General features: G+C 37.3%; 1 protein-coding gene across 6 annotated transcripts in view; it reads right to left on the bottom strand.

Annotated features, from left to right (window-relative positions):
• The window catches only part of LOC108939858 (protein shisa-6-like), an 80,775-nt gene that overhangs the window by 8,211 nt on the left and 46,083 nt on the right, over positions 1–26,481 (bottom strand). For 3 of the 6 annotated variants that reach the window (XM_029246893.1, XM_029246896.1, XM_029246891.1), the window contains 2 exons: positions 13,607–13,645; positions 5,221–5,283 (listed from right to left, as the gene is read on the bottom strand). The exons of 1 other annotated variant lie outside the window; for it this stretch is intronic. In XM_029246893.1, coding sequence (XP_029102726.1) covers positions 5,221–5,283; positions 13,607–13,645 — 102 coding nt within the window. The remainder of the gene's footprint in view (positions 1–5,220; positions 5,284–13,606; positions 13,646–26,481) is intronic. 2 more of the 6 variants (XM_029246895.1, XM_029246892.1) reach the window with 1 other exon arrangement.

Raw genomic sequence — 26,481 nt, forward strand, 5'->3', positions numbered from 1 at the left:
GTCTCCTCTTTGATTCAGTTAAAGGGTTTTACAAATTGGTTTTCACACTGAAAATTTGTCCTGCTATGGCTACGTAACCACAGAGGTTTAACAAAACCAGTGAGATGTGAAAAGCCAAATATCCTTATAACTACAACATGTGTGTCACAAAATCATGTGTCACCGCAAAATCGAAAATAAGAAATGGAGAACAGAAGTATAAGAATTTAATTATACAAAAAGGGTGGACATAAAAACACTGATTTCCCTTTGGCATATCTTTTTGTTTTTCTCATTTCTCCTTCCTCCTGAGGAGTCATTGTCTCTTTTAACATTAATGAGCAGGTTGTGGGCAGTAATTTTGATACCTAAGAAGGCACTGCCCTTGGAGGAATGCTTAATGCAATCCTCTCACTCTGGGTCTCCCACATAAGCTTGTCTTAATGATTATATGCATATGAACTTGAAACTGGCCACAGGAGCCAAAAACATCCTTCTACATCAGGGCCAATTGAGCAAATTGTGGTGATCTAAATATTTATGCATTTATTGGTCTCGCAACAACTGCACTCTTGTGCCTTGAGTGAAATTGGATAGAGCAACTTTACTAGCCTTGGTGCTGAAATAACTGCATACATCATGTCCTTAGCTGAAGGACAAAGTACTTCATTTAAGCAGCAATTAGCCACTGACATGTTAACTGTCCTTAAGATACACTGGAGTATGCAGAAGGCAGCGGGCTTTTGAACACGTAGAAAACCAAGACATCTGTAGAAAATGCATGCTCCATACACATACATCCTGCGTTCAAGCCCTATATGCATTTTGTCCTCCACCATTGGAGGCCACGTCCTGGAAATGACACAAAAAAAAAAAAAAAATGTTTTTTTTCTCCTCCCTTTTTCCCAGTTTGGACATAAGGTTATCAAAATCTTTGACAGTCTATTTAGCAATGCAAGACAAACTTGTGATATTTTTAGTTTATTTTTAGTATGAGTCATTTCTACTGGCGTTGTAATGCCTCCTTTAGTTCCAGATTATTTAATAAATATTCAGCTAAGGGGACAATTTCAGTTTGAAGTCATTCATTTATGACTTCTGATACCATATGAAGATTATGATTTAATAGCAGATTATGTTTAATATCATCAAGTTTGTGCAAAAAGAGAAAGAAAAATTGGCTAAGCGGACTGGTTTACAGACTGCATTGCATTACTTAGAAGTGGCTTCTCAAGCAAAGCCAGGGGCTAAGAGAGTGTAATTGAATCTTAATATGACGGGGGGAGATTTGAAAGTACTGCACTTCAGCATCTTATCCGAGCATAAAAACTGAAGAGTGGACTGGAAATGCTGTGACCTTTATCGGATATTAGGCCAGTTTTAACATTAAAAAAGATTACGATGGACAGCTGCATCATCCAAGTAATCGTAGACAGAAAAGAGGAAAACTGTTTTATACCATAAGTGTTAAATAAGTATGTAGAAACACAAATTTAAACTAATGAATGCGGGTTCTTTAGTTCAACACAAAGAAGATGGTCAGAGTAATCACTTTTAACCCTATTTAATCCTCTTAACCAAAATGCTCTGCTGCGGACTCCAAAGACATAAAGAAGACTCTAATGAGTTACAGGACTTTCTTTTTTTCCAACATGTGAGTTGCTTTATTCATTTTCTTAAACTTTATTAATTCATGCACTTAATTATGCAAACATGTACATAAATGTTTCATTATTTTTGAATATGAAGTAGATTTACCCAAATAGAGGTTAATTTAATTTGGCAGGACATTTTGTTAATATTATTAATGATCATTTTGAATATATACTAATAATATAGTTACAGTTATACAAATCAACACTGTTATTGTCAGCTGGCTGTATAACAGTATGAACTAAAGGTATCTAAATCTGACACCATTTTGTATTGGTTTTGCAATTTGTCAAAGCTCATTATAAACAAACTTACAGCAAATATTCTAATTAAATATTGCTATCTGAAATGTGATGACAATGACTCATCAGCTAACAGTATTATAGTCTGTAAAAAAAGTACCACAGCAACACCTCTAGTACCCTTATTGATACAGGAAACTAGACTTTGATAGATATATTCTACTGCAGTTCATATCTTACAGTCCCATCTGTTAAACTAAGCTAAACAGACTTTGAATCTAAGATTAAGGTAGGAACAAGGTAAATAGCAAAACCACACACAAACAATTAAACAAAGAAGGAATATTGTGAAAAGAATGACTGATTTTTAAAACTGATTCGAAAAAATTGTTTTCCAAGAGTGTTTGTTTTTTTGGCTAACACTTTCTCAAGTTAAACCATGAACTAACTAGTTGCTTTGTTAAATAATGACAGTTGCCTGTTGCAGCCTTTCACTACCGGTGACATGGTGGTGCAGTGGTAACACTGCTGTCACACAACTGTGCTGTTTAGTGTGGATTTGAACACAGCTCACGGTGTGAGGACTGTGCATGTTCTCTCCGTGTTCATACTCTAAAAAGGCAGTGATAAAGTACAGGTACAGACCTTACCACATAATAATTTGACAGCACCTACTCTAATGATCACTAACCAAAGAACTCCACTACTACAGGCAATTTTTCCTGGGTTCCTTTCGTTTCTTTCTGTATTTATTCAGCTGAAATCTTTGTTCAAGGCACCTTACAATGTGTACTTCTGCAATGATGTGCCCATTTGTACAGCTGGGTGATTTTAAGTAGAGCGATTCAGCATAAGTACCTTGACAGATAATACTACAGTAGGATTTGAACTCAAGACCTGTTAAGTGCAAGGCACCAGCATTAAGGACTGTACTATCTTATTTCATTTACAATAGTAACGAAGACCTTGGCTTTCAAAAGCAGTTATCGTTGCCTTTATTACTACTTTTAAATACATATTCTTATTCTTACTATTGAAATAGAAAAAATGTGGGTTATTCAAATGCATATGTTACATACTGCAATTAGCAGACCATGGAGATGGGACATCATTACAATGCCCTTAACTACAGTTGACAAAATTCCTTTCAATTAAGGGATTTCTGAAACACTCATAAAAATGCAGCACACACATTTGTGATTCATGGTTCTATTGTTTAAAGTTTTATTGATAATTGTGATTTAATAGTAAAGATTCCATGATACTAGTCTATTGGTGTATTTTTATTAACAAGGCCTGCTGAACTTTTGGGGACAGGGCAATGCAAGTAGGTAAAACAAAGCATACAGGAAGATGTAGGTTTTCTGAAATTTTTAATAACAAATTAATGTAGCGATTATATTAATAATTTTTGTTCTGTTTAGGGTCTTACCTGGAAGCAAATTAGAAAAACTACGGAAATGTTGTTTTTGTCGGTCTGTAAGGCAATAGAAATTGGTTAGCTGCAACAATGCAAGTCCATAAAGGTATGTAAATCTTGGTATTATTTTTCTGTGGCTGGTCGAAGAGACATTTTAGTGCATATTTGGAATTACAAAATAACACAAGAGCAAATACACATAAGAAACTGTCAAACCATGACATTATTTTTAAAAAAATCTTGCTTTACCACAAGAAACCAAAAAGTCAGATTGAATCATTGCACAACAAATCAGATGAAGGCACTGCATTGTCTCCAAAGTGTACCTGCTGTTCAAACAGAAAGAAATGGCATGAAAGGTCAAAAAAGAACATTTATATTTCAACTTATTTAAAGGTATACAGGCAGTCCCCGGGTTAAAAACGTCTGACTTACGTACAACTCGTAGTTACGAACCACCCCCTTACTGAACGGAAGTTAATTTTTGGGTCACCCTTAAGTAACAAACAAATGAAAAGTTAATAATTAATCTCACATTAAAAAATTGAGCTGGCCCTACTTTGCAACGCACATCAAAACATTACGAGCCTACACCGGTTCGTCAGCTTGTAGGCAGGTGAGCACAGGGAAGGATAAAGACTACCTTCTTATCAGTTGGACAGTGTCTCGTGTGTTAGTGTATTTGGCTTTAATTCTCTTGTTTTTACATTCCTAACCATGGCACCAAAGCGTAAATGTGATGCAAGTGATGATGCATCAAAGAAAAGGGAAATGATCATGCTTGAAACTAAAGTTTAAATAGTAATGCGAATGGTGAAACGCCACTGAATGATTGGAAAAGCGAACAATAAGTTTCTTTAATGTTTTGCACACATGCGCATGCACACACTCTCTCTCTAGCTCTATCGCTCTCTCTCTATCTCTGAAAGAGCACTCAGCTATTAAAGAAACTCCTCAACCTCTTCCCAGTTGTGGAATCTCACTCTAGACAACTGTCCTTTCTGCTTGCTTCGGTCTTCCAAGTCCTGTCCCTCATTGTTCCCAAGTCCCGTTCCATGTCTCTTTGATAACGACTGCCTGCCTTGCCCCTCGACCACAATTTCCGATCCTTGCCTGTCCCCAACCACAAGAAAACGTGTAGTCCTTTGATTCTGAAGAAACGATCCTGCATTTGGGTCCAGCCTTCTCCGTGTCCTCTGTTCATCATGATAGTAGTAACATTTATTATTATCTCTTTCTATATCTCGCTCTATTATAAATATTGTAGTAACATTTATTATTATTATTATTATTATTATTGTAGTAGTAGTAGTAGTAGTGGTAGTAGCAATTATCATGACATCATTACACTGTATCACTATTATTACTGTACTGTTTTATTAAAGACATTTTAGTATATCTGGAAGTGTCTCTGTAATGTTATGTATAGAAAGGTACACAATATACTATATACTAAACAAACATTTGATTAATCAACGTTAGATACCTACCATACGTAAGTGTTCCGACCTAACGTCAAAATCCGACTTAAAGACAGACTGAGGACACGAAACTCGTTTGTAATCCAGGGACTGCCTCTCTGTGTGTGTGTGTGTGTGTGTGTGTATGATAGTGTTAAACTGGAAATTCACCATATACCAAATATTAAAGACAAGTTTCCTATCATTTGCCACACAATATGCTCTGATACAGTCACAGTCAGTGAAATATCTACAAAATCCTCTGTTAATACTGTTAATGTATTGCTCCTCAGGAATATCCCACAGTGAAAATATAACAGCAAGGCCTTGATAGACTGCTCATTCATGAGAAAACCCGTTTTATAGAAAACTTCCCCAACTGCACATTCTGCAGACAGAGCTGCACTTTACATGAATGACCATTTTCATACATTTGTACTCAGTTACCTTTCATGTATGTCCTTACCATTTTTAGGTGTACGGGTTGGACTAGAAAAAACCAGGTGATTATAGTTGTGTTGGTGGTTACCTATAGAAAAGGAAGGAAAGGTCATTACTGAAAAAGGAAAAGACAAAAAAATGAAATAAGAAATAAGTACACTTGAATATAAAGAAACTGTACATACATGTAGAAAATTAAGCACAGCAGTACAAATGTTATAATAGGATCCTTTTAAATGCAAGTTATGAGTGTTTTTTATTCAAAAACTGTCTATTTGTGGGTCTACAGCATTACTATGGCTATCACACAGCGCTGAAATGAAATGAAAACATGAAGGAATTACGGCTTTACGTACACTCGGAGCAAATTATGCAACTCAAAGGCCATACTTGTCAAACGTGTACACTGTTTTTTATGTACTAAGAAGAGGAGAGTCAGCAGGTGAAGAATCAATTGTCAGAAGGGCTTAAAACCAACATTGTCATGCCTCTTTATTGAATGAGAGCCCTGCATTTTGCAGAGTCAAATGTCATCACTTTTCACAGCTTGAGCAAAATGAAAAGCCATTTGAGCGTCCAAAGCTCAAAAAGCGATTACCAGTCACCATCTTCATCACTGTGAGGAAGCATTTTCCCCAGGCAGGTTACACTTCCTGGTATTTTTACTGCTATTTCATCAGACATTGGTAAGATACTCCTTCTTTCTCCACTGCATATGTATTTAAAATACAGTAATATTGCGAAAGCAAAATACTAATGTACAGTAACGAACTATAAAATAAGTTATAAAATAAAGGAGCCAACTCCCCTTTTCTAAAGAGAGGATATTAAAACCACAAAATATTCATGCCACGTCATTAATAAAGTAGTCTTCTTTTCAAGGAGGGTGCAACTCAACCTCAGTATTAAAGTGAATTAAAGAGGTATCACACATATGGGGGTAAAACTTGGCATGGAAAACGTACATGAAACAAACATTCCTGGAAAACACGGCACTTGACAACTTCAAGCAGAGCACGGACATGAAGAATAAACATCACACAGCAACATGGCATTCATTATTCACACTTTACCCTGGAAGGAGGGCACTTCTTTCAAAGAATGGACAGAATAATACATTATTAAAGAGAACACCTTCAAAGCATGTGCAAACCAATCGTTTCTTCGTGTTCCTTTTACTAGTATCAGCTGCAGTCATTTGCAGCACAAAACATTTACGCTCTGTTATTTTCTGAGTACGTTCCACAGCAGTCTATTGTTTTGTGGTCCATTCAGACTGTTTAATTTTGATAGAGGACTTTTTCGCAGACATGGGCTCTGATAAATAGTTTTGAGATAACAAAGGCAAGCTGCAGCACTTAAGAGGTCAGAATAGTTGGCCTTGGAACTTTGCAGGTGAGTAAGAGGGCCCTTTCATAAAGTCTGCAGCCTCCTCGGAGGTGTGATAAATGGTGGCTTTTCAGTGGTACCAAGAATACATTTATAAAGGAGCAAAATGAAGAATCAGCACCCAAATGTGTCACTTTACTGATTTGGCACCTGGAGTTGTCGCTGTTTAAAATGCAACAGATAGACATGTTTTGTATGATATTACACTGGCCAGGCACTCCTGACGTCTGCAGGGTTGCTATAATGGGCCATTTTATGTCGACATTCTTTCCAGCTACATACGTCTACGTTGTTCCCATGGCTACAGTATTTTTTTTTAAACTTTTTTATTTCTCCTTTAAGCGATAAACAGTGAGGCTGCAGAGGATTTCTGGATAACACCACCCATTTGACAGCTGAACAATTTCTGTTTTATAAAAGAAGGAAAGGCCATTTTTGTATAACCAGTTTTTGTTATGAAAGACAATACGACAGCTGGGTGTAAAAGATAAATATTTGACGGCTGTAACTCTTTTCCTTATGCACATTAAACAATGGATTTCATTAACTCGTCATTCATTGAGTACAGCAAATACCATCTTAAGAGCAGATGAAAATATAACGTGAAATCTAAACTTGTTTGTGCAACAAAGTTATTTTAAAGTAAAAGCACGTATTCAGCACAATTAAGAGTGATTCTAAATATATTGCGTAGATTTATACATCAATTTTATTAAATGATGCAGGTTTAAAAGAAAACGTCAGAATGCACTTAGACTCTTAGACTAATAATACACCAGGAAACTGTTATATTTCCTTGACCACAGATGGAGTAAACTCAATGGCATTATGTTCTCGATTTCTCCTACAGGTGCAAAAACACTACAGTAGCCCACAAACTCTATGCTATGTTATAATTAATAATAGGTATGGCCCATCTAAATCAATGTTCTTTGACTCAAAGACCAATTAGTTGCTTTTGACAAGCTGGTGTTAAGCGAGTCCCTGTGGAGAGTGGACTGGGTAGCGGTCCATCACACACAGACAGTCACAACTTCACAACTCGTAGGCAACTCCAGCAATTTGGGCTTCTTCAAAATAGGGTCTTCATGTCAGTTTGTTCGTCAAGACGGAGGAACGCTTATGCACCATACAAGAGGGGGTTGGTACTGGTGATTAGGACAGATCTTTTGTCTCAGTCCACAGTGCAGTTATTGCCGGTGTCTGCAAATGAAGTTAAGGTCATTTTGAGTCCCAAAAAAGGCTGGCATTGCTGTGATACCAAATTCTTCTGTCTTTCATATCACATAAGTCCCCAATGAGAGGTGAAAGTTTTACTATATTCGTGGTCTATCCCAAATCAATCTGATGAGCACAAATAATAACAGGCTGGGAGGAACTTTGCCAAGAGGATAAAACATAACACCATAAATATATTTTTACCATAGATGAGAAAACTGGGACCACATACAGTAAAGGCTGTTACTATTGTTATGTCTTTAGGTTCACCAAAGGGATCTGTATGTTTACAGCGAGTTTACCCAAAGCATAATTCCTCCATCTGATTTAAATTATTATTGCTGTGCACAGAGCAAACAGTCAGGAAAAATATTTTAAAATACACGTGCTTCTGGGAGACTCAAGATGACCCAGAAGCGAGCAACAGAGCACATAACTCTGTGTAACAACTAAAACCGTAACTGATTTTGTAGACAATCTTAAAATATAGCTACAAGCCAATATTTCCGTAGGCAAAGCAAGCTGGTATTATTATTTTCAGTAAAAAAAAAAAAAAAATGAAAAAAAAAGAAAATAGTTCAATAAAACTATTAAAGAATTTTTTTAAATATATATATTTATGTGCATACATATAGTGTGTATATATATATATATAGTGTGAAATCTCCTTTATAATAAGTAACTGCTACCCTTAAAAATTTTACTATCTGTAAAATCTTACTGCAGGAGGAGAGAATTAAGGCAGCTTGTTTGATAACAATCACAAAACACATATTTTAGGCACAGTTCACTCATTCTGAGTTCTACATGAAATTTACAAATTGCAAATGAAAGGCCATCTGAAGCCCAGCACTTAAGCATAGTTCACATCTGTTTATTCCTCCTTGCTGATAATCATATTCAATATATATTGACAAGGACACCCATCCAGTTTTACATAATAAACAAACAGATGGTATGCCAGTGATTCAGCACTCTGACATTTACTGAGTCTGATTGTAAGTGAAACATTTTAGCAAGAATTACCACAGAAAAAATAAAAACAGAATAAAAAAAAAATACGAGACCAATATGAACATTTATGCACATTTAACATTTTTACACAATTAATCTGAATAATTAATTGAATATTTCTGGTATATGCTGGGGATTTTTCACTGTACAGCAGGACAAGACAATTGCCTAGATGGATGCAGTGAAAAACTTTATGTATATGTCTGATATTTCAGTCTAAAGACTAGTAACCCAACTCCGTGACAAGTACAAGGGCTAAAAGCCTTGTACAAGTTGTGTAGAAGCCTTCCTCTGAACATTTAGAAATTGTCCCATATTCCTCAGGAAAAGAAAATGAACCACGTTATCCATGAGCATTTGCATGAACAGTTGTTTAGCCTGCGGTGTTGTTTCCGTGCATCACCCATGAGCCTGTTGTTTTTGTCAATTAGATGCAATGTTTTCGTTCCTTTCCCATAAGGTTTAAAAAAAAAAAATCCAGTCTTGCTTGTTGCCACAATTTTGACAAAGTATTTGCACAGATCCATGTTCATAAGAGGATTAAAACAAATTAGAATTCACTTTTTGAATTCATATATCTGCAGTGCTATAACTGTGGAACAAATAAAAATATATAAGGATAAATGTCATAGCATGCCACCTAGTTAGGGTAGCAATACAATAAATATAAAGTAACATGCAAGCATTATGGTTCTCAAGAAAAACACTGATTTCCATCAAGTAATGCCTAGTAGAAAATATATAATTTTCCATGTATAACATATATTTTTTCCAACATTATATAATCAACTGAATATGTTAGTGTGAAGAAACCATTGCACAGAAGCCCACCCAGGTTCAAATAATTTCAAGAGATCACAGTCATTCCAGGGAATTGCTGACTTAATGTGATGGCATTATTAAAAAAGTTGGTTTTACCAAATGTGGGCTGATGAATAACCATCTAAATGTCATGGCAGACACAAGCTTTATTGCTGCCTGCAGGCATTTGTGCAAAAATTAATGAAGAGCCCCCAGAGGTAGAGCGCAGCCGGTTCTGGAGACCAGAGAGGATGGCGGTGGCGACCCAGATCCATCGTGAGCTGGGCCTCTTCCCCTTTTGTCAGCGTCCCTCAGTGTCCTTCAGAAGAATTGAAACAGGGGCCTGTGCCATCTAATTACGACAGCCATGTGTGAAGTGTGGCGCTGGGCCGTAGGTGTCAGTGACCGGGCTCCGTCTGCTCCCACCCTCCAGGGCCCGTTGACGGTGGAGAGTGCAGCTCGGTGGCCCCCTCTCCCCCATTTTCAGACAAATGACAATGCATCTTTGGGTGGCCATCAGTTCTGGAGAGGGGGGGGGGGGGGGTTGGCATTTAACAACTGATAAGAAATGTTACCGTTTAATTGGAGTGTTAAATGCCATAATAGCTGCCTTTATTAAATTATGAGGGCTCACGACTCTATCCTGAAACAAATTCAGTACAACAGCCTGCTCTGATGGAGCTTTTTTGGCAGAAATAAACTGAACTATTTATGGTGCACAATTAATCATATCATTGTTATGATGATTATTTACTTGCTTGGCAGACGCCCTTTCCAGGGTGACTTTTTAAAGCCTCACAATTCGTAGGTTTCCTCATTATATAAGCACGCTGAGACAACTTCAGTTAAGTACCTTTCTCAAGAGTACAGTAGCCGTGCCCCAGCAGGTTAATGAACCTGCAAGCATTAGAAACCCAGTCTTTGCTACGCCGCTGCTGCCTGGTGAAATATTAAGTGGTTGACTTTACGTGGCTTTCTGTAACCCTGGGTTGCACTAGCCTGTTGGATATGCTTCACTGCAGCCTAGCAAGCAACAAATGGCTTGGGACGGTCATATCTTCAAAATGTCATCAGCCTGTTCTTCCCCTCCAGACAAACTGTCTCCCCCAGAGCTTGTCCAGTTTCTAGCAGAGCCTCCCAAAAGGAATAAAATGTAGAACCTGTGTCCTGGGACTATGTACTCCATCTGAACGTCCACACAAAATCTCTCTTGCAGTTACTCTCTTACCTGACCATTATGGTCACAAAAGACAACTCACAAGCCCTTGAAATAACTTCACAGCACATGCCCTACAAAGAATAAATGTGGCTGCCTTTTCTTTAATAGAGGTTTTAAGAGTCCCTGCACAAGATTTGCGGCAGACGTTGATTGACTGACACTGACCCAGGAGAGCTGGCATATAACCAACAGCACAGCATCTGTAGAGGAAAATAAGAAGCTGCTATGAGAGCTTCTATCAGAATCAAAGACCTACATTTATAAAGGTCTGTAACAGTGTTTGCCTCACACCAGCAAACAGGGTACACTGATACTTAAGTGCCTTTCTGGGGGTCAATGCCTTTCTGAGCCACCTTGTTGAACATTGACATATAGAATGACCCATACTCTTCTGATAGCTGATCCCATGCTAACAGGATATAGCTTGGATTTTGATCTGAAATACAACCCTATGGAGCTTGCTGGTGTTGAAAAAAGTACAAATTAATTTCCAAACCTGGTATTCTGAACCAATGCACCCCATTGAGTGTCAAGTCACTTTTTGACACATATTTTGGTGGGAAGTCTACAATGTAGTGTTGAAATTCTGGGAATAGTCAAAAACATATGATTCTACACTGTCCAGAACTGAGTTTTTTATTTGAAAATCTTAGCAAAATGGTTACAAAGCAAAAAAAGGATGGCTTTCAACAGTTTGAAAGTATCATCATAGGTTTTAAAGGCAGTTTTTACTTCCCTTTTATGCGGAACATGTGTTTCTTTTTTCACTGCCCTGCAGTTTTCAGGGACCACAGCAATTTATTTGACTTTCTGTAAATATTCAGTTCAGTTCATATTTATATAGCACCATTAACAACAGTTTAAAAGAGGGATAAATATAGGAAGTGGCAAGATGTACAGTGACGTGACACAAGTAACAAGCTGAGCATTGTAAGGCCTTGTCTCCTCCTAGTATAATGAGACTGTTTATTTAGGCATCAACTTTAGACCTACATGCTCTGGAATGATTTTTTGTCAAAATAAGGGTATTTTTGATAATCTTCTGAGTTATGCAGATCCCAAGTGAGACAAAAAATTGTTGACTCAAAAAGTTAATAATTCAAAAAAGGTCAGGAGCTGCCTGTTTCTAGATGCTGGTAACAGAACTTTTCCCTTCATAGCTATGATGAGAATTTTTATTTGATGTATTATGCTGTACAGCACACTGCTTAATTTAAAAGCTTTAACAAAACTGTAGGCTTGTTATAATCCATACTTTAAAACATCTATGGTGGTTGTAAAATCACATTTAGAGTTTGCTTTTCTCAGGATATGTAAAACGTGAGGGGAGCTGTATTTAAAACATTTAACGATCTGTTAAATGTGAACTTTGCGTGACCTGGATTTTGATATGCTTTTGGTGTGAACAGATCATTGTTGCCGTCTTGCCTTCTTTCCACATTCAATATAATATATATATATACATTTTTTATTATTGGCAATATATAATTGTCAGGTCTCAAAACTCTTAATACACTCAGTCATTTACTTCAGCCAGTGTAATTTTTTTTTTTTTTAAATATTTATGGAATGTAGTAGTTTTGAAAAAGCTGTCACTATTCTGACTCTCTTGATGTTTGTTTATAAGAACAATGCTTGACTGTTTCTGTCAGAATATGCTGAAGGAGCACCTGTTTCTCCTTGTCTGAAAAAAGGCTGGAGGCACATCAGCATTTTGCTACAATCATTGTTGTACCAACATGTCATACAAGCCATGCATATTATAGGACTTTGGGCTACCCAAAGAGTATAATCAGATGAATGGTGTGAAAATTATGGAGTTATGTAGGTGATTTTCTGACATAAATTAATTCATGGCCCCTTTACTCATTTTAATAAGGATGCTCCCTTTTATTCTTTTTTTTTTTGGGGGGGGGGGGGGGGGTTAACTTCAAGAATAAAGATATTCCTAAAAATTCCAATTTAGGAGAGAAAAAATTATACAAAGGACTGAAAAACAACATTCAGGACATTTGGAAAACCTTGTTTCATTAATTATTTTTTCTCATAAATATATGTGTGAAATGTGTGTTTCCAAATTACTTGGTTACTAAACATTTCTATAAATTGCACTTGTCTAAAAGTCATTATGATGTGACTGATCTGCACCTAGTATTTGGCATCCTAGTGGATTTGGAAACTTTCTCCAGTTACACTTTTTAAAACACAAGTCTAGACTCTGCCCTTAGTTTCCCAAGCCCAAAAACATAACCAAACAACAAGCCATCCAGTGTTAGTTTTCATGAAGGAATAAAAACAATTTTTTATATGTAATAATGCAGAGAGGGAGTGGACTTTTCATTTGTATGTATTGACCAGAATCTACCTTCAGCACCTCCAAGTTAGAAGTCTTCTCGTCCGTTTCTTTGAAAAGAGGTTGGAGAGTTGTTAGCAAGGATAAGCACAGATTTTTCTGATGTCTTCTTTAATTAACAAGAAGTAACATCATTCAAAACTGTCTTTATCCTTGCTCCAGCAGATTTCTTCTTGACAGAGTTGGAACCTTGCTGACTGGAGAAACACACACTTTGAAGGAGGCAGTTTATGAAGACTGGGTCTCAACAGTGGTTGGGGAAATTCTACATCACCATGACATTTTTAGGTCAAAAGTTCACAACACAGAGAGACGCCTCCTTAGTGACATGACTTAAGACCGCACAGCTACCACAAACACAGACAAGGGGTTCATGAAACCTGAGGGAACACAACCACATGGAATATGCATGCCTACCATAATGACTCTGCGCCCGCACCGGCCAATGATGGTCTCCTAGAAAACAGAATCAGGCAAAATGGGTGGATGGGAATGCAGGTTGTGTTACCAAGAGAAACACATACAAAAACATATATAAATGAGATGTCATTCGGCAATGTTGACAGACAGTAATGACCTAAGTAATCTGGTTACATTGTTTTGCAGCAGCCTCTTTTCATTGGCTTGAAAGATATGTGTTAAAGTGCAGTCAAAAGGCCTTCATTTTCTGAGCAAAGCTGTGATCTCCAGCTATCAAGAGCAGCTGGACAGCCTTCAAACAAATCTCCCACTTTTACACGTTGCCCCAACCCTTCTGGACAGACAGCAAATCCATCAATCCACCTAGACAAAGTGCTTCAGCACAGTGTGTATGCAGTGGGGGCACATATCTAAAGAACAACTCAAAAGACCAGCAGATTGTATCTTACTTTACTTTGAAAATTACATGTCATTTTTGTTCTGTTTATACCCTTTAATTATTACTAATCTGTTTTGAGACAAGACACCCATAGACTCAGGCAGGACACCAAAGCCTGCCCGGATCCCTTGAAGGCAACAATGTGCTCATTTTCTTCATAGACTGCAGGTCTCACAGCTCCGTCCAGGGGGACTTACAATAATCTGAGGAGGGACTCATTTTTCATTTGCTGGAACCCTTAACTTTCAGGTGCCTCTAAGGCCAGAAACATTGGCATGCTCCTGAAGAATGCCATTTATGAAGTCCAAGTCACAGCCGATGGGTAATCTGGCACAAGGCTCTTACCAAGAACTCACACCTGAACCATATAGTTTGATATACAGACAGGATCTTGACAACAGCCCCACCAAGGCCATTTAAAATGATTTACTAAGATCTAAAAGCCCCATTACTAATCCTTAGGCAGAAGGTATCATCTGTGTGAGGACAACAGCTTAAGAAAGGCTTTTTGTATGAAAACAAGAGAGCATCCATGAAAAATTATAAATTTCTGCTGCTTTGGTTTAAAAGAAATAACAAATAAGAAGTCGATAATGAGGCCATTCTGTGAAATGAAACTGTCAGACATTGTGAAAATGGTGCTGACTTGAAAATAAGACACATTAATACATTTGCAATTATGAACTCAGGACCAATGTGCACTGAAATTTAGGCCCTAATTCAAACTATTTGCAAAGCTTAAAACCCATATCTCTGCAACACACTTTGCTATGAGCACTCTGATTTGCGAACTATCACTGTAATTTATTCATGGCAAAAGGTTGTGACTCATTTCAGTGTACTGTAGCTCATCTTACAGACCCTGACAGGAGCAGCAGCACACCCCGGAAAATGATGTCTGAAATAATTTCCTAGTTAATGTGTTTCTCAAAGACAAAATGAGCAGTATGTCAAAAGACTATAACACATACAGTACAATCAAGAATTTTTAATAGAAAGCCAGGGCTACAGTGACAGTAACACTGACAAATGATAACAGAAATTTAAATATCAAACAGAGCATTATATTTCTAACCAAACAGTGTATTACTGTAAAATAAGAATACAAACATTACTATTATTACTTAGGTTATTATTTATAAATAAAAAAAAAAAATGTGTTGCCCATGAAAAACGGGGTGTTCTATATTCTGACAATTGTTTTATTTAAAATTTGGTGGAAATTTATATCAGCAACAATATGAAATACACAAGTGCAGAACTATAACCATCTATTAGCTTTTAATCTCTGGAACTTTGCCCTTGCAACAAACAAAGGACACCGTCCCCTGCAAAACTACACAGTGCAATCGATGGCAGCATACATCATTAAGAAAAATGTGTGGGATGTGGAAATTTTTTTTTCTTTTTCTGAGGGATGTCCAGAACTGGTCTTTCAGATAAAAGGAAGGCACCAAAGTAGGTTATGCATGGTGCCACTGCCACAGGGCACATGTGATGAAGCCCTTTGATCGGTCACTATTGATTGTGCTCAGTTGATTATGTTCACATCAGCTATTACCAGCTTTCCTTATAACTTCCTTACAGCATAAACAAAGTATTTAATAGCCTGTGTTACTCAACTATCCGTGAGGCAGAGTGAGAGTCGTCTCTCTCCAGAGTTGGCCTCACGACTCGTCCAGCATAAGCAACAGCTGCTGAAAAACAGATTATATTCCCTGGAAGTCTACTGCAGGGTTGAGGAGATGAGCAGCTAATCTTTCCAAATCTGAATGAAGTATAACAGAACAAATGAAACTTCTGACTTGAGAATGTGCCGTGTTTTACCCCTAAGATACAATCAGATTCACAGAGTCCCTCACTGCATAAATATTTGGCATATGTGCGTTAAGAGGCTCTGCTTCAGAGAAATACTAGTTATAACTGGAAAATATGCAAAGCCTTAACCATATATTTGTCAAGCCATTCAATATTGTTTGGCACATAAATTTCATCCTAACTGCAGCTCATCTAAAACTGAAATAATGCAACATTCTTTCCAATTTGTGTATTTTGCCAATGACTGGAGGACAGTATCACTGAAGTCTGATGATATGTAAATCCAACATGGTGATGCCATGTGAGTATGGTACATATCAATTTACAATATGCCTAAAAACTATGAACCTTAATTATGAGCCAAAATTATGAGCCTGTTACAGATTTAAGCTGTCTGGGAATACTGACTACAAAGGCATCAGAGAAAAACAATATAGATAAAAATTAAGTTCAACAGCACTCATATTTCCCTTCAATACAATGAACTGTTTTGGTTTTGGTTATTGTTTTTTACTGATTTTCTGTTTTAAATGTTTATACAGTATCTTAAAATAAATAAAAAGAAATATTTAGAAAAAAAAAAACCCTCAAGTTACAAAAACTGAGGCAAAAATGCTTGGAGACCTCCAGTTAAAGCATGTAAAACTTACAACTGTAGCCACATCAAAAATTAAAGCACCATTACAGTAAATCATGGTAATTATTAAACAAAATTTACCACCACCCTGCTCTCTGAAACTAAGGGGTCATATGTGAGATGGGGCTCTGAAGACAATCACTCATCAGAAATTGGATATATTTTCAGACATTATCCAGCAAAAACCTTCAGTGTGCCTATGGCTTTGCTGTCTTTGCTGAGGAATGACACTGGGGTAACTTACACTCACGTTCATTGGTTCCCGGAAGCTTCCCTCGGATGTCTATGACTGTTGCTATGCAGTTTATGCTGTGCCACTGAACACTATGAACACACTGAGACAGTGAATGCGGTAAACAAAGAAGATATTGTAAGTAATACATTTTGGTTTGAATGTATTACACACAAGAACTGTATATTTTTATATTCATGAAAGAAATGTCGACACAGCAAGCTGGATTTCTATCTATCTATCTATCTATCTATCTATCTATCTATCTATCTATCTATCTGTTTAATTGGATAGCTACTTACCGCTCCATTTAGAAAATTTAGCTTGCACCTTTGTCCAAGGTAACTTACAATTTTAGGGTTGTACGGTACACTGCATACACTTGTTTTACCCAATTATGCAATGGAGTATTCCTACTGTAGTAATTCAGAGTTCCTTACTCAAAGGTACTGGAGAAGGAGTGTGGGATTCAAACTCAAGCAATTCTGATTGCAAGTTGACAGGTCTAACCACTTTGCCTCCCGCTGTCCCTGGTCATTAGTCATTTGTAAGGGACCAGTATTTATTCTTCTTTCCTTACACAATGGATAAATACATAATTTTCTATTCAGAGACTTGTTACCACATAATCACTTCCACGCAGAAACACAAGTCTAGCCTTCCTGCTCTTCCCTCATTGTGAATTGTTCCCAGATCCCTGGCTTGCATCATCTGCATACTCTGTCCTAACCCTGCAGTCATGGCGCAATACATTCTCTAATCTGATTTTACACAAAGGAACACCATTAAGAGGGATCCAGCAGGAGGTGAACTATTATTCAGTGATGATTTTCTAATAGCTGGACGGGTTGGCTCTGCTCTAGTGCTGACGCTAATGAAAAATGGGTCACGGCGGAAAGGTACACAAACGGCAGCCTAGACCAGTAAGAGCACGATCTAACACTTACCGTGTTGTATTACTGCTGAATCATGTGTATTAGAACCTGAGCCTTTTTTTGTGAAGCTCTGCATAGGAACACGTAAAAACATTTTTACAAATCTTGTTACATGTCTGGATAGAAAACAAATAATATGCAAGGGTGAACACACTCTGCCTTAGAGAAAGCGAATTGAAATAGAGTGCCCTTGAAATGGTCTATGCACCAAGCGCATACATCTTTAATACCACGGCTTCGTAATACATCTGTTACGCAAAGGGTAACAGAGGATGCATGGTGGAGAGGAATGCACCATGGGAGGAAATGCAAACAAGTGTTATACCTGGTTTCACTCGGTTTGTGTGGAATGGATGGGGCTGACAGGAAGCAGGGGCTTCCAGCCCTCCTGGGTTAGTTGCTGACTCGGCATTGAGCTGACTCGAAACTGTGATAAGACAACTAATGTAATGCAATGGCACTGGTGCAGGAGTGTGCTCATTGTTTACCTTACTATAAAGCATTCTACTGTGCCTGAGTATTGGCAAAATTATTTGATTCTGCCACATCAATTTGACTGCTATTCTAGGCCCAGAACGGAACGTAATAGTAATACTTTGTCAATACATTTCAAAAACTTCTTTTTACAGGTTTGAGTTTGATCCTGAGATGCATTTATAAATATCTGCCCTTAGTATCATGGACACAAACTTTATTAACTATTTCCCTATGCAGAGGTCATCTGCCTTGGCAAAGAGCAGCTGTAGGCTGGCGCATAGACCGTATTACTCAGGCATATAAAATTTCTTTTGTTAAACAACTTTGGAAGGTACCAGCCAATCTAACCCTTTGTGAACATGATAAAAAGGGGTCTATTATGAAATGGTAGCCAGAAGGTGCAATTCAAAGACTCGGTTATAATTAAATATCACAGGAAATAGCAGGAATCTGAATGGCATTAAGTTTTTTCTAACAGATCAGTCACCGGAGCCCAAGAGGGAGGTCAGTGGACTTGATATGAAGAACATGATATGGAATAAGACATATGGAAACGAAGATAAAGTATAAATGTGTAAAGGGTGAAACAGGAACTGTCATTACATTAGGTAAAAATGATTTAATAACCACAAATAGTTTAGCATTTGAAGACATGTCCTATAACCAAACGGTGTGAGTTCCTTTGGTTCATGTTTGCTACTGCTTTAGTATCCATGATTAAGTCAAGGTACCTTGATAGAGTAAGAATATTGGACCTACCACACAAATGGAGAAACCATTTAAAGCAGTTAGTGTACAAACACAACTCTGTTTGTCACCTTGGATAAAGGTGTCAGATACATGAAAGTCTATACTGTTCATTCAGCACTGAAGTTCTGTACATCAAGAGCAAGACTTTTATTACTTTATTAACCATTTCCCTATTATTAGCAAAATTTACAATACTAGAACAAGTTAAACACACACACACACACACACACACACACACTTTACCTTCAGTATTTTAGTTCTTTAATGACAAATCATGTGAACAATGCAAACAAGTGAAACATCTTAGGCCAGCACACTACATCCTGTAATGTGGTCATGGGATTTCCATTATTCCTTGGCTTTAGCATACTTACATTGCTTTCAGTTTGCTACGTTCCACATTTACAAACCTGGGAATTGACTGAAGGAAAGCAGGCTAAGTTCTGTGCCCACAGGTACAAACAGCAGTGTGACTCCAGAGATTTGAAGCTGCAACACACTGATAACAAGTCCACCACCTTAACCACCACGCTGTGTGGAGCCCCTCGGCAGCACAGGCAATCTGTGAGTAATCGCTGAATAAAATGTATTTTGAAAACCTGCCTTGTCCATTCTACTGCGTGCAAGCAACCATGCTGGCTGAATGATGAGCAACATTTCAGCAACCAATACCAATATGACATACAATGCTAAAAGCACAGGGCCTTTAACTTACATCAGGGATTCTTAACCTGGGGTCCATAAACTCCTTGGCAGTCTATGGCTGGTCCTCAGTGGGTTCGTGAAACGCAGACTCGATTTGAAGATAATGCTGTCCAACTAAATAAGCTAAAATAATAAATAAATAAAAAATATTAATGCGCTATTGCTATCTAAATTAATTCTGAGTGAAATAAATTGAGTGCAATATTTTCTCCTAATTTATTTATGAACGTTTTTCTCTGAGGGGTCTGTAGCTTTCATGAAATTATTAAAGGGCTCTATTGTGTAGAAAAGGTTAAGAACCTATGCCCTAAATAGTGAGTGTACTGAGTGCTGTCCCCATGGACATCAGCCCACCCACCTTTGTCCATGGCCTGTAGATACGGCACAGTAGACAACATCGCCATCCCCAGTGGGGGCTGACTGAATTGGGACAGTAATGGACGGAAGTGCATGACGGCTGGAGCCACGGGCGATATAGATTAGCCGAGTTCGCCGATGCCTGCGCTGTAATGATGCACACCACTCTAAGTATCCAGAATAAACACTCACTGCGATAAGCACTTCGGCACAGTAATGCTCGCATTAATTAAACATCCTGCAGGGTGACATGCTTTGAAAGGGCCTTTTGTTTGGAAGCACCATGGCTCCCTTTCATTAGCATACTAACAAATTAATTGGCATCCCGTTATCCTTCTTGCCGAACCTGTGGCAGGAGTCTTTGCGGGTGCCTCTCGCTGCTTGTTTCACATCCCACTGAGAATAGTCCATCACCGTCACGCAGTGACTTCTGCTAGGCACAACCATAAATCCGCCACAGCGATACATGAAGGTCCACACCCAGTCGAGTCACGACAGCAGCTGAAAGTATCACACGCTCGGGTCTTCTTAATGAGACACGTCACTGTGCAAAGCTTATTAACGACCAAGTGGTCCTTGGCGGCAATTAAATAAACTTCACCGGTGTCAGGTTTCCTTGGACAGAGGAAATGCTATTGACTTTATATATTGCCTGACATCTTAATATGGTGTGTTCTGCCTGCTTCGCCACAGTTTGCCACTCTGCAATTCTAAATGTCAGATGGAAAAATAAATAAATAAATAAAAATTGGAAGGCACCTGCATTGCTTTGAGGCTGAACAAAATTTGTCTGGTAAAAGGTACATTAAGATCACTTATTCTATACTTTACACTTGGTCTACATGCTGTACAGGCTCAGTTGTGTTGTTTTTCACAAGTGATAAGCATAAAGAAAATCAGACAGGAAACTGTATTTTATTTTCAACTGTTCACCCAAGCAGCACATATGATTCATTAATTTGTGCAATTATATGTTCTCTACGTAGCTGCTTATCCTGAGCACTGTACCCATGGAATATCCAGTAGAAGAAGAGAACATTCCCCTCTGGTACATGAAGAGGGCCAGTACAAAGCACTCAAGTATTGTACAAGTATTGCCCAGGTTGCCAAACATTTATTTATTTGTTTGTTTGCTTCCTTGCTTGTTTGTTTAGCTGATGTTTTTTCTCTATTGTGATGTAAAACTGCTTACAGTGATTTACTCATTTCATTTAAGCTTTCCTACAAGTTCAGTATTAACTTTTGGCATTTGACTTCACCACAGAGTTGAGAAAGGAGGTAATGTTGTAGAATAAAGCGACAAATCAAAGGTTTTGTTAAAGGTATTTTGAATAGTTCATTGAATTTCACTCCATTAAGAATTCTATCGAGATTTCAGAACAAATAAAAGTGCCTTGCAATTCTGGTTTTGTATAATAAGCTACATAAAATGATTTCACAGCTCCATAATTTTTACAGCAGTAATTCAGAGTAACAGGATCAGGATTCAAACCTGGAAACTTCGACTACAAAGCAATAGCTTTAACCAATACCTTACCTTGCGACTGATACTGTATTGTAAATATATGCTGCATTTCTGGCTATTTTCAAATTGCATATGTTCAAAAAGGCACACAATTCAGTCTTTTTTCCTCAGATTCATCTATTCTCATAACACTTTAATAATAAAAAAGGTCTCACATTGAAACTCTGAATGCCACCAGGAACTTTTTCATCACTTATTTATGACCTTTTTTTCCATTACTTTTTGCAATTGCCAGAAGTAATTGTGCTGCTTAAGTTTGGCTATTTGAGAAAATCAGTGCTGAGTTTCACTTAATCAAGGATAACAATGTTTTCTCCACAGCACGCAGCTGCCCGAGAACACCAATCAGGTGTACCTGATGCCTTCATTAGGAGCATCTTCATGCAACAATCTTCCTCGCTGGGAGAAAAAGAGCAAGTGTGAGACTATGAGAGAGCGAGAGAGACAGGCGTCGATTCCTGGGATTTTTATATAAGCCCACATCGTTTTGAGACCCACAGCTCATCTGCTGCTGACAAGTTCATTAGTAAGAAATTCTGCTGTAAGATGCACGGGTGAAAGAAAGGCATGTATGATGAAAAGGGCACATCCAGCCCTGTGCACAGCAATGTTGCACATCCAGATTTTTTTTTTTTTTTTGAGAATTTGACTCATGCTGGCCTGACACCCTGTGGCCTGTGGAGGCCTCCTGTTGTGGCAGAGATAATAAACAAACCCAGGCATGAAAGCAACTGCTGTCTGAGATGCTGGGACCAGGTTCTTCTGTGTCTGATCAGCACTGTTTGCTGGATTACATAAATGTACCAAGTCTTATTGCTTCCATCCAAAAGAAAAACATTTAGATGCAATAACCTCAAAATGACATTGAGTTTTTTTTTTTTTTTTGAACTCAAGGTCACCTTAGTCATTAACAAGACTCAAGTAAAACAATGGCAAAAATCTTGACAACCTTGATGCTTCAATGGCTATTTGCAAGTTATGATGATGATATACTGTATACACTAGAACCAGAAATTATTAATTTTAGGCAGGAACATTATTTCTGCTGGTAATTCAAACCTCGTATAAAAAAAAGACACTTCGGGTCATGAACATGTTTACACTTGTCTTGTTCAAAACACTCTGGCAAAGTAAATTATTACTTTTGTTTTGAATTCTTGCATAATTGTTTGACATGTGCATACTGTATGTCAGTTAAATGTTCTTAGTAAATCTCTTTATATTTGTGTATAAATGAAAACTTAACTAATTGTTTGAAATAATTCACTATAGGCTATTTTAAATGGAATCAGAACAATAACCCTAAACAGCATTCAACAAAAGAGATCTAAAACTGTAAAAGCACTCTTCTATTTGACCTTAAAAAATGCTGCCCTAAATAAATTAACTGGAATAGCTAAATACAAAATACATTCAAGTGCCATTTGGCTACAGCATTCTTGAGGTACATAAGCATGCACTTCCATGTCTTGAGAGCAATGGCTTTATGAATATGAATAAGTTCTCACAAAAAGGAGAGGCATTTAATTAAATATTGACACATTCATTGATATACACGATTTTTCAGTTCTGGCTGTTTCCTTCATGAAAAAAACAGTAAGACAAAACCCTTTCTCAAAGTAAATCACTGTCTTTCGTTTTGGCACCATCATTTAAGGTTCTGTGATGTGCCCTTTACTCATGCTGCTGAATGTACTTTTTTTGTGGCTCTTTGAATCGCTAAACATTTTTCTTGAATAAACGTTTACAAGGAATAACCGCTGTATTACTTTTTTGAAACCTGCAACATAAAATGAAAATGAAGATTACAAAAGCCATGACTACGCCGTAGAAAATGAGACATACTGACATTTTTCAAAAATACATGTTCATGAGGAAAACATGAACTATTTCATCCGCACCTGAAGCACTTTAAACTGTAATATAACTAGAATAGTAGAGTTGTGCAAAAAGATAACTCACTTCACTAACTGACTTCTGGCAACTGCTCAAGGTCGGAGTCAAGGTCTCAATGGTCCAGAGCCCATCCTGGAATGATTAGGTGCAAGGCCAGGTGGGTACACCCTGGTCAAGATACCGGTCCATCGCAAGGCAGCCGCGCACACACACACACACACACACACACACACACACACTCATGTATACACTACAGGCAATTTAATCACCAATCCACCTGAACCACATGTCATGTTGGAATGTGGGAGGAAACAAGTGCACCAGAAGAAAACTCACACAGACATGGGATGAACAAGCAACTCCCACAACCCTATATTTGACAAGCAGTAACTGATAATGAATGGATGGATGAATGTATGATGGGTACAACTCTTCAATGAATAACTAATTATTCTTCAATAGATTAAATGCTGAAAAAAGAAACAATGCATATAGGCAGAAAGCTTATGAGACAGGTGCACAAAGGCCACTGAAGATAGATTTTTTTCTCATTTCCAATGTTTGGAGAGGCCGCTTGTTCACTGGCTTGCTGCAATAACACCTGACTTCCATCTCGAGTATTGACAGCAGTACTTGTAGTGTTTACTGGTGTGAGGGAGAGACACTGCCCTCAGACTAGAATGCAATTGAAGGAATACAAGTGCCCAGGCTAATCAGTGCACTGCAGTCTGATTTGAGTCAGAGGGCACAAGAAAGGCCACCCTCAAAGATCCTAACAGAAACTGGATTTAAAACCTGAATTATGGTATATGCGCATTCTGAAACCAGAGAGTCATCAACATCGTTGTCACAAACTCATTAAAAAGTGATGAAACAAACTGCTTCATATAAAGCTTGCCAAAGAACACAAAAACAATCCGCTCAATAAAAATAAACAGTGTACAGTAAATACAACTGACTGCTTACTCCACTGATAAGCAGTTGAGCTTTCACACGGGGTTTTATCTTATTGCTGGATGATTTGCTAGGCATACTGTCATCAAAAATAATTTTGTAGGATTTTTTTTTTTCCTTTTTAAATAAAAAACAACTGTTAAAGAAATAGCGTTTTTTACTTTTTCACTCACTCGTTCATTAGGGGAAAGTTATATCTTCTACAGAAAAATGTGATGGAGAGTTAAAACAACACTTAAAATCTGTCTGACCTGAACCAGATTAATACAGATTTTTTTCTTTTACCTTCTTTGAGCACACACACACACATATATTCACAAACATGAATGATTCTTTTAAAGCTGAGTATGTATAATACATAATACACAAATCCCAGTTGTTTTCCACCTTGACTAAAGCATGGGAATTAAATGTTTATCTGCTATGGCTTTTCTGATTTACCATGGTTCAAATGAAAATATTATAAGACATTTTACTGAGTTGACTTTAGTTATCAAATCTAATAACAGAATTTAATAAAAACTTTATATTACAATATATTAAATACAGTTATCATATTTCATAGTCTTTTTGAACAATTTCCTACACAGCTATATCATAAAATCAACTATTTATAAAACTAGTTCATAAAATAAATGAAAATATTGGCAAGTGGGTCCATGTTCAGAGTGGAGACTTAACTAAAAAACTTAGGAATCAGGTTTTTAGTAGCACACAAAATGCTCTAAAACAGTTGCCCATAGGGCACGTATGAAATGTTTAATTAGTCTGTGTTTTAATAACCTCTATACATGATTAAAACAGCTAATTAAGTTATATTTTGCTGTAGAAATTTTGTTTGTTCAATAATTTTGCACTGCATGACATTCTTGTCATTGGTATCAAGGTGATCTTGTTCTAGTAAATTGATAAGGAAGTACATCCATTAATACAGTTGGCAAGGTGATTATTTTGTCTAAGAAAAAAGTGTAAAGTCAATTTGCAAAAGTGGACTATATCACTTTAATTGCTATCGTTTATAAGCTGTTACACCATAATGTCAAGTTTCTCTGATTGGTCACATAACCCTGAATCTTGATCATTCAGTGATGATCTGTATAGTAATTATTTCACCACCTCAACCATAATGTCAATATCTTCAGCTCACGTGGCTTAAAAAGATTCCTAACATGACAGAATGTGGGCAGGACATTCCCGCTGTCTTATGACAATGCCCGTGTCAATGTGAACAATTCCATTAAATAAGGTCAAATGTGTTACGTGAGACTTTGACAAGAAAGGGATCTACTTTACATAATGTGGTAAAAGCCATAAATCACTGCACACAGTATAAAACAGAGGTTCAAAATTTTAGTGAGGCAGTCAGGAAAACAGATAATCACACGCTACAATGGGAAAAATAAAAAGACTTATAACTTAACATTGACAAGTGCTTATTTTAAATGAGTTCACATTAGACAGCATTTGTTTTGTGAGTACTTTATGGTGAAGTGTACTTCTGAGGACACACCTTATAACTGAAATCAATACCAAACCCTATGGATGAGGAGTCACTGAGCAACTGGCTCTAATTAGTGAACACTTGAACAAAATGAATAAATAGTGTCTTGTTCATTCATTCAGTCTCATTCATGTATTTTTTTCTTCTTTGTGTTCAGGTTTTTTACACAGTTAATGTATGTGCACTAAGTCATATAGCGTGAACAGGTAAGCATGCTTACCTTAAAGATCATTCAAAGACATTCTAAAAGTTTTTCCAATAAAAGTAAGTGGTAGTCTCTAATTGCATTGACAACTGCCACAACCTTTGTATTCTCACTTCGATATGAAAAAAACTTTTCAAACAATACTGAGTTGCTATTCCAGTAAAGGGCCTATAGGTGAAGGCTGTGAAGTTAGGCTAAGGGTTGTTAGGGTTAGGGTTTCCTTTAAAATCAGGACAGCAAAATATGCAATATATCATAACTTTTGGAAAATCCATATTCCTTCTAAACAATGTCCAAAATAACTTCATGGCTGATCAATAAATGTAAAAGACAGAGTTTTTACTGTTTTTGTTTTCTTGTTTTAAATGGATGAAATGTATATGCACTATGCAGCTAAACTTCCAGGAGGCATTTTAAATGTAATATTTTCGATGTTTCAGA

The sequence above is a fragment of the Scleropages formosus genome, chromosome 20, assembly GCF_900964775.1.
Source record: "Scleropages formosus chromosome 20, fSclFor1.1, whole genome shotgun sequence".
In the NCBI taxonomy this organism is placed as follows: domain Eukaryota; kingdom Metazoa; phylum Chordata; class Actinopteri; order Osteoglossiformes; family Osteoglossidae; genus Scleropages; species Scleropages formosus.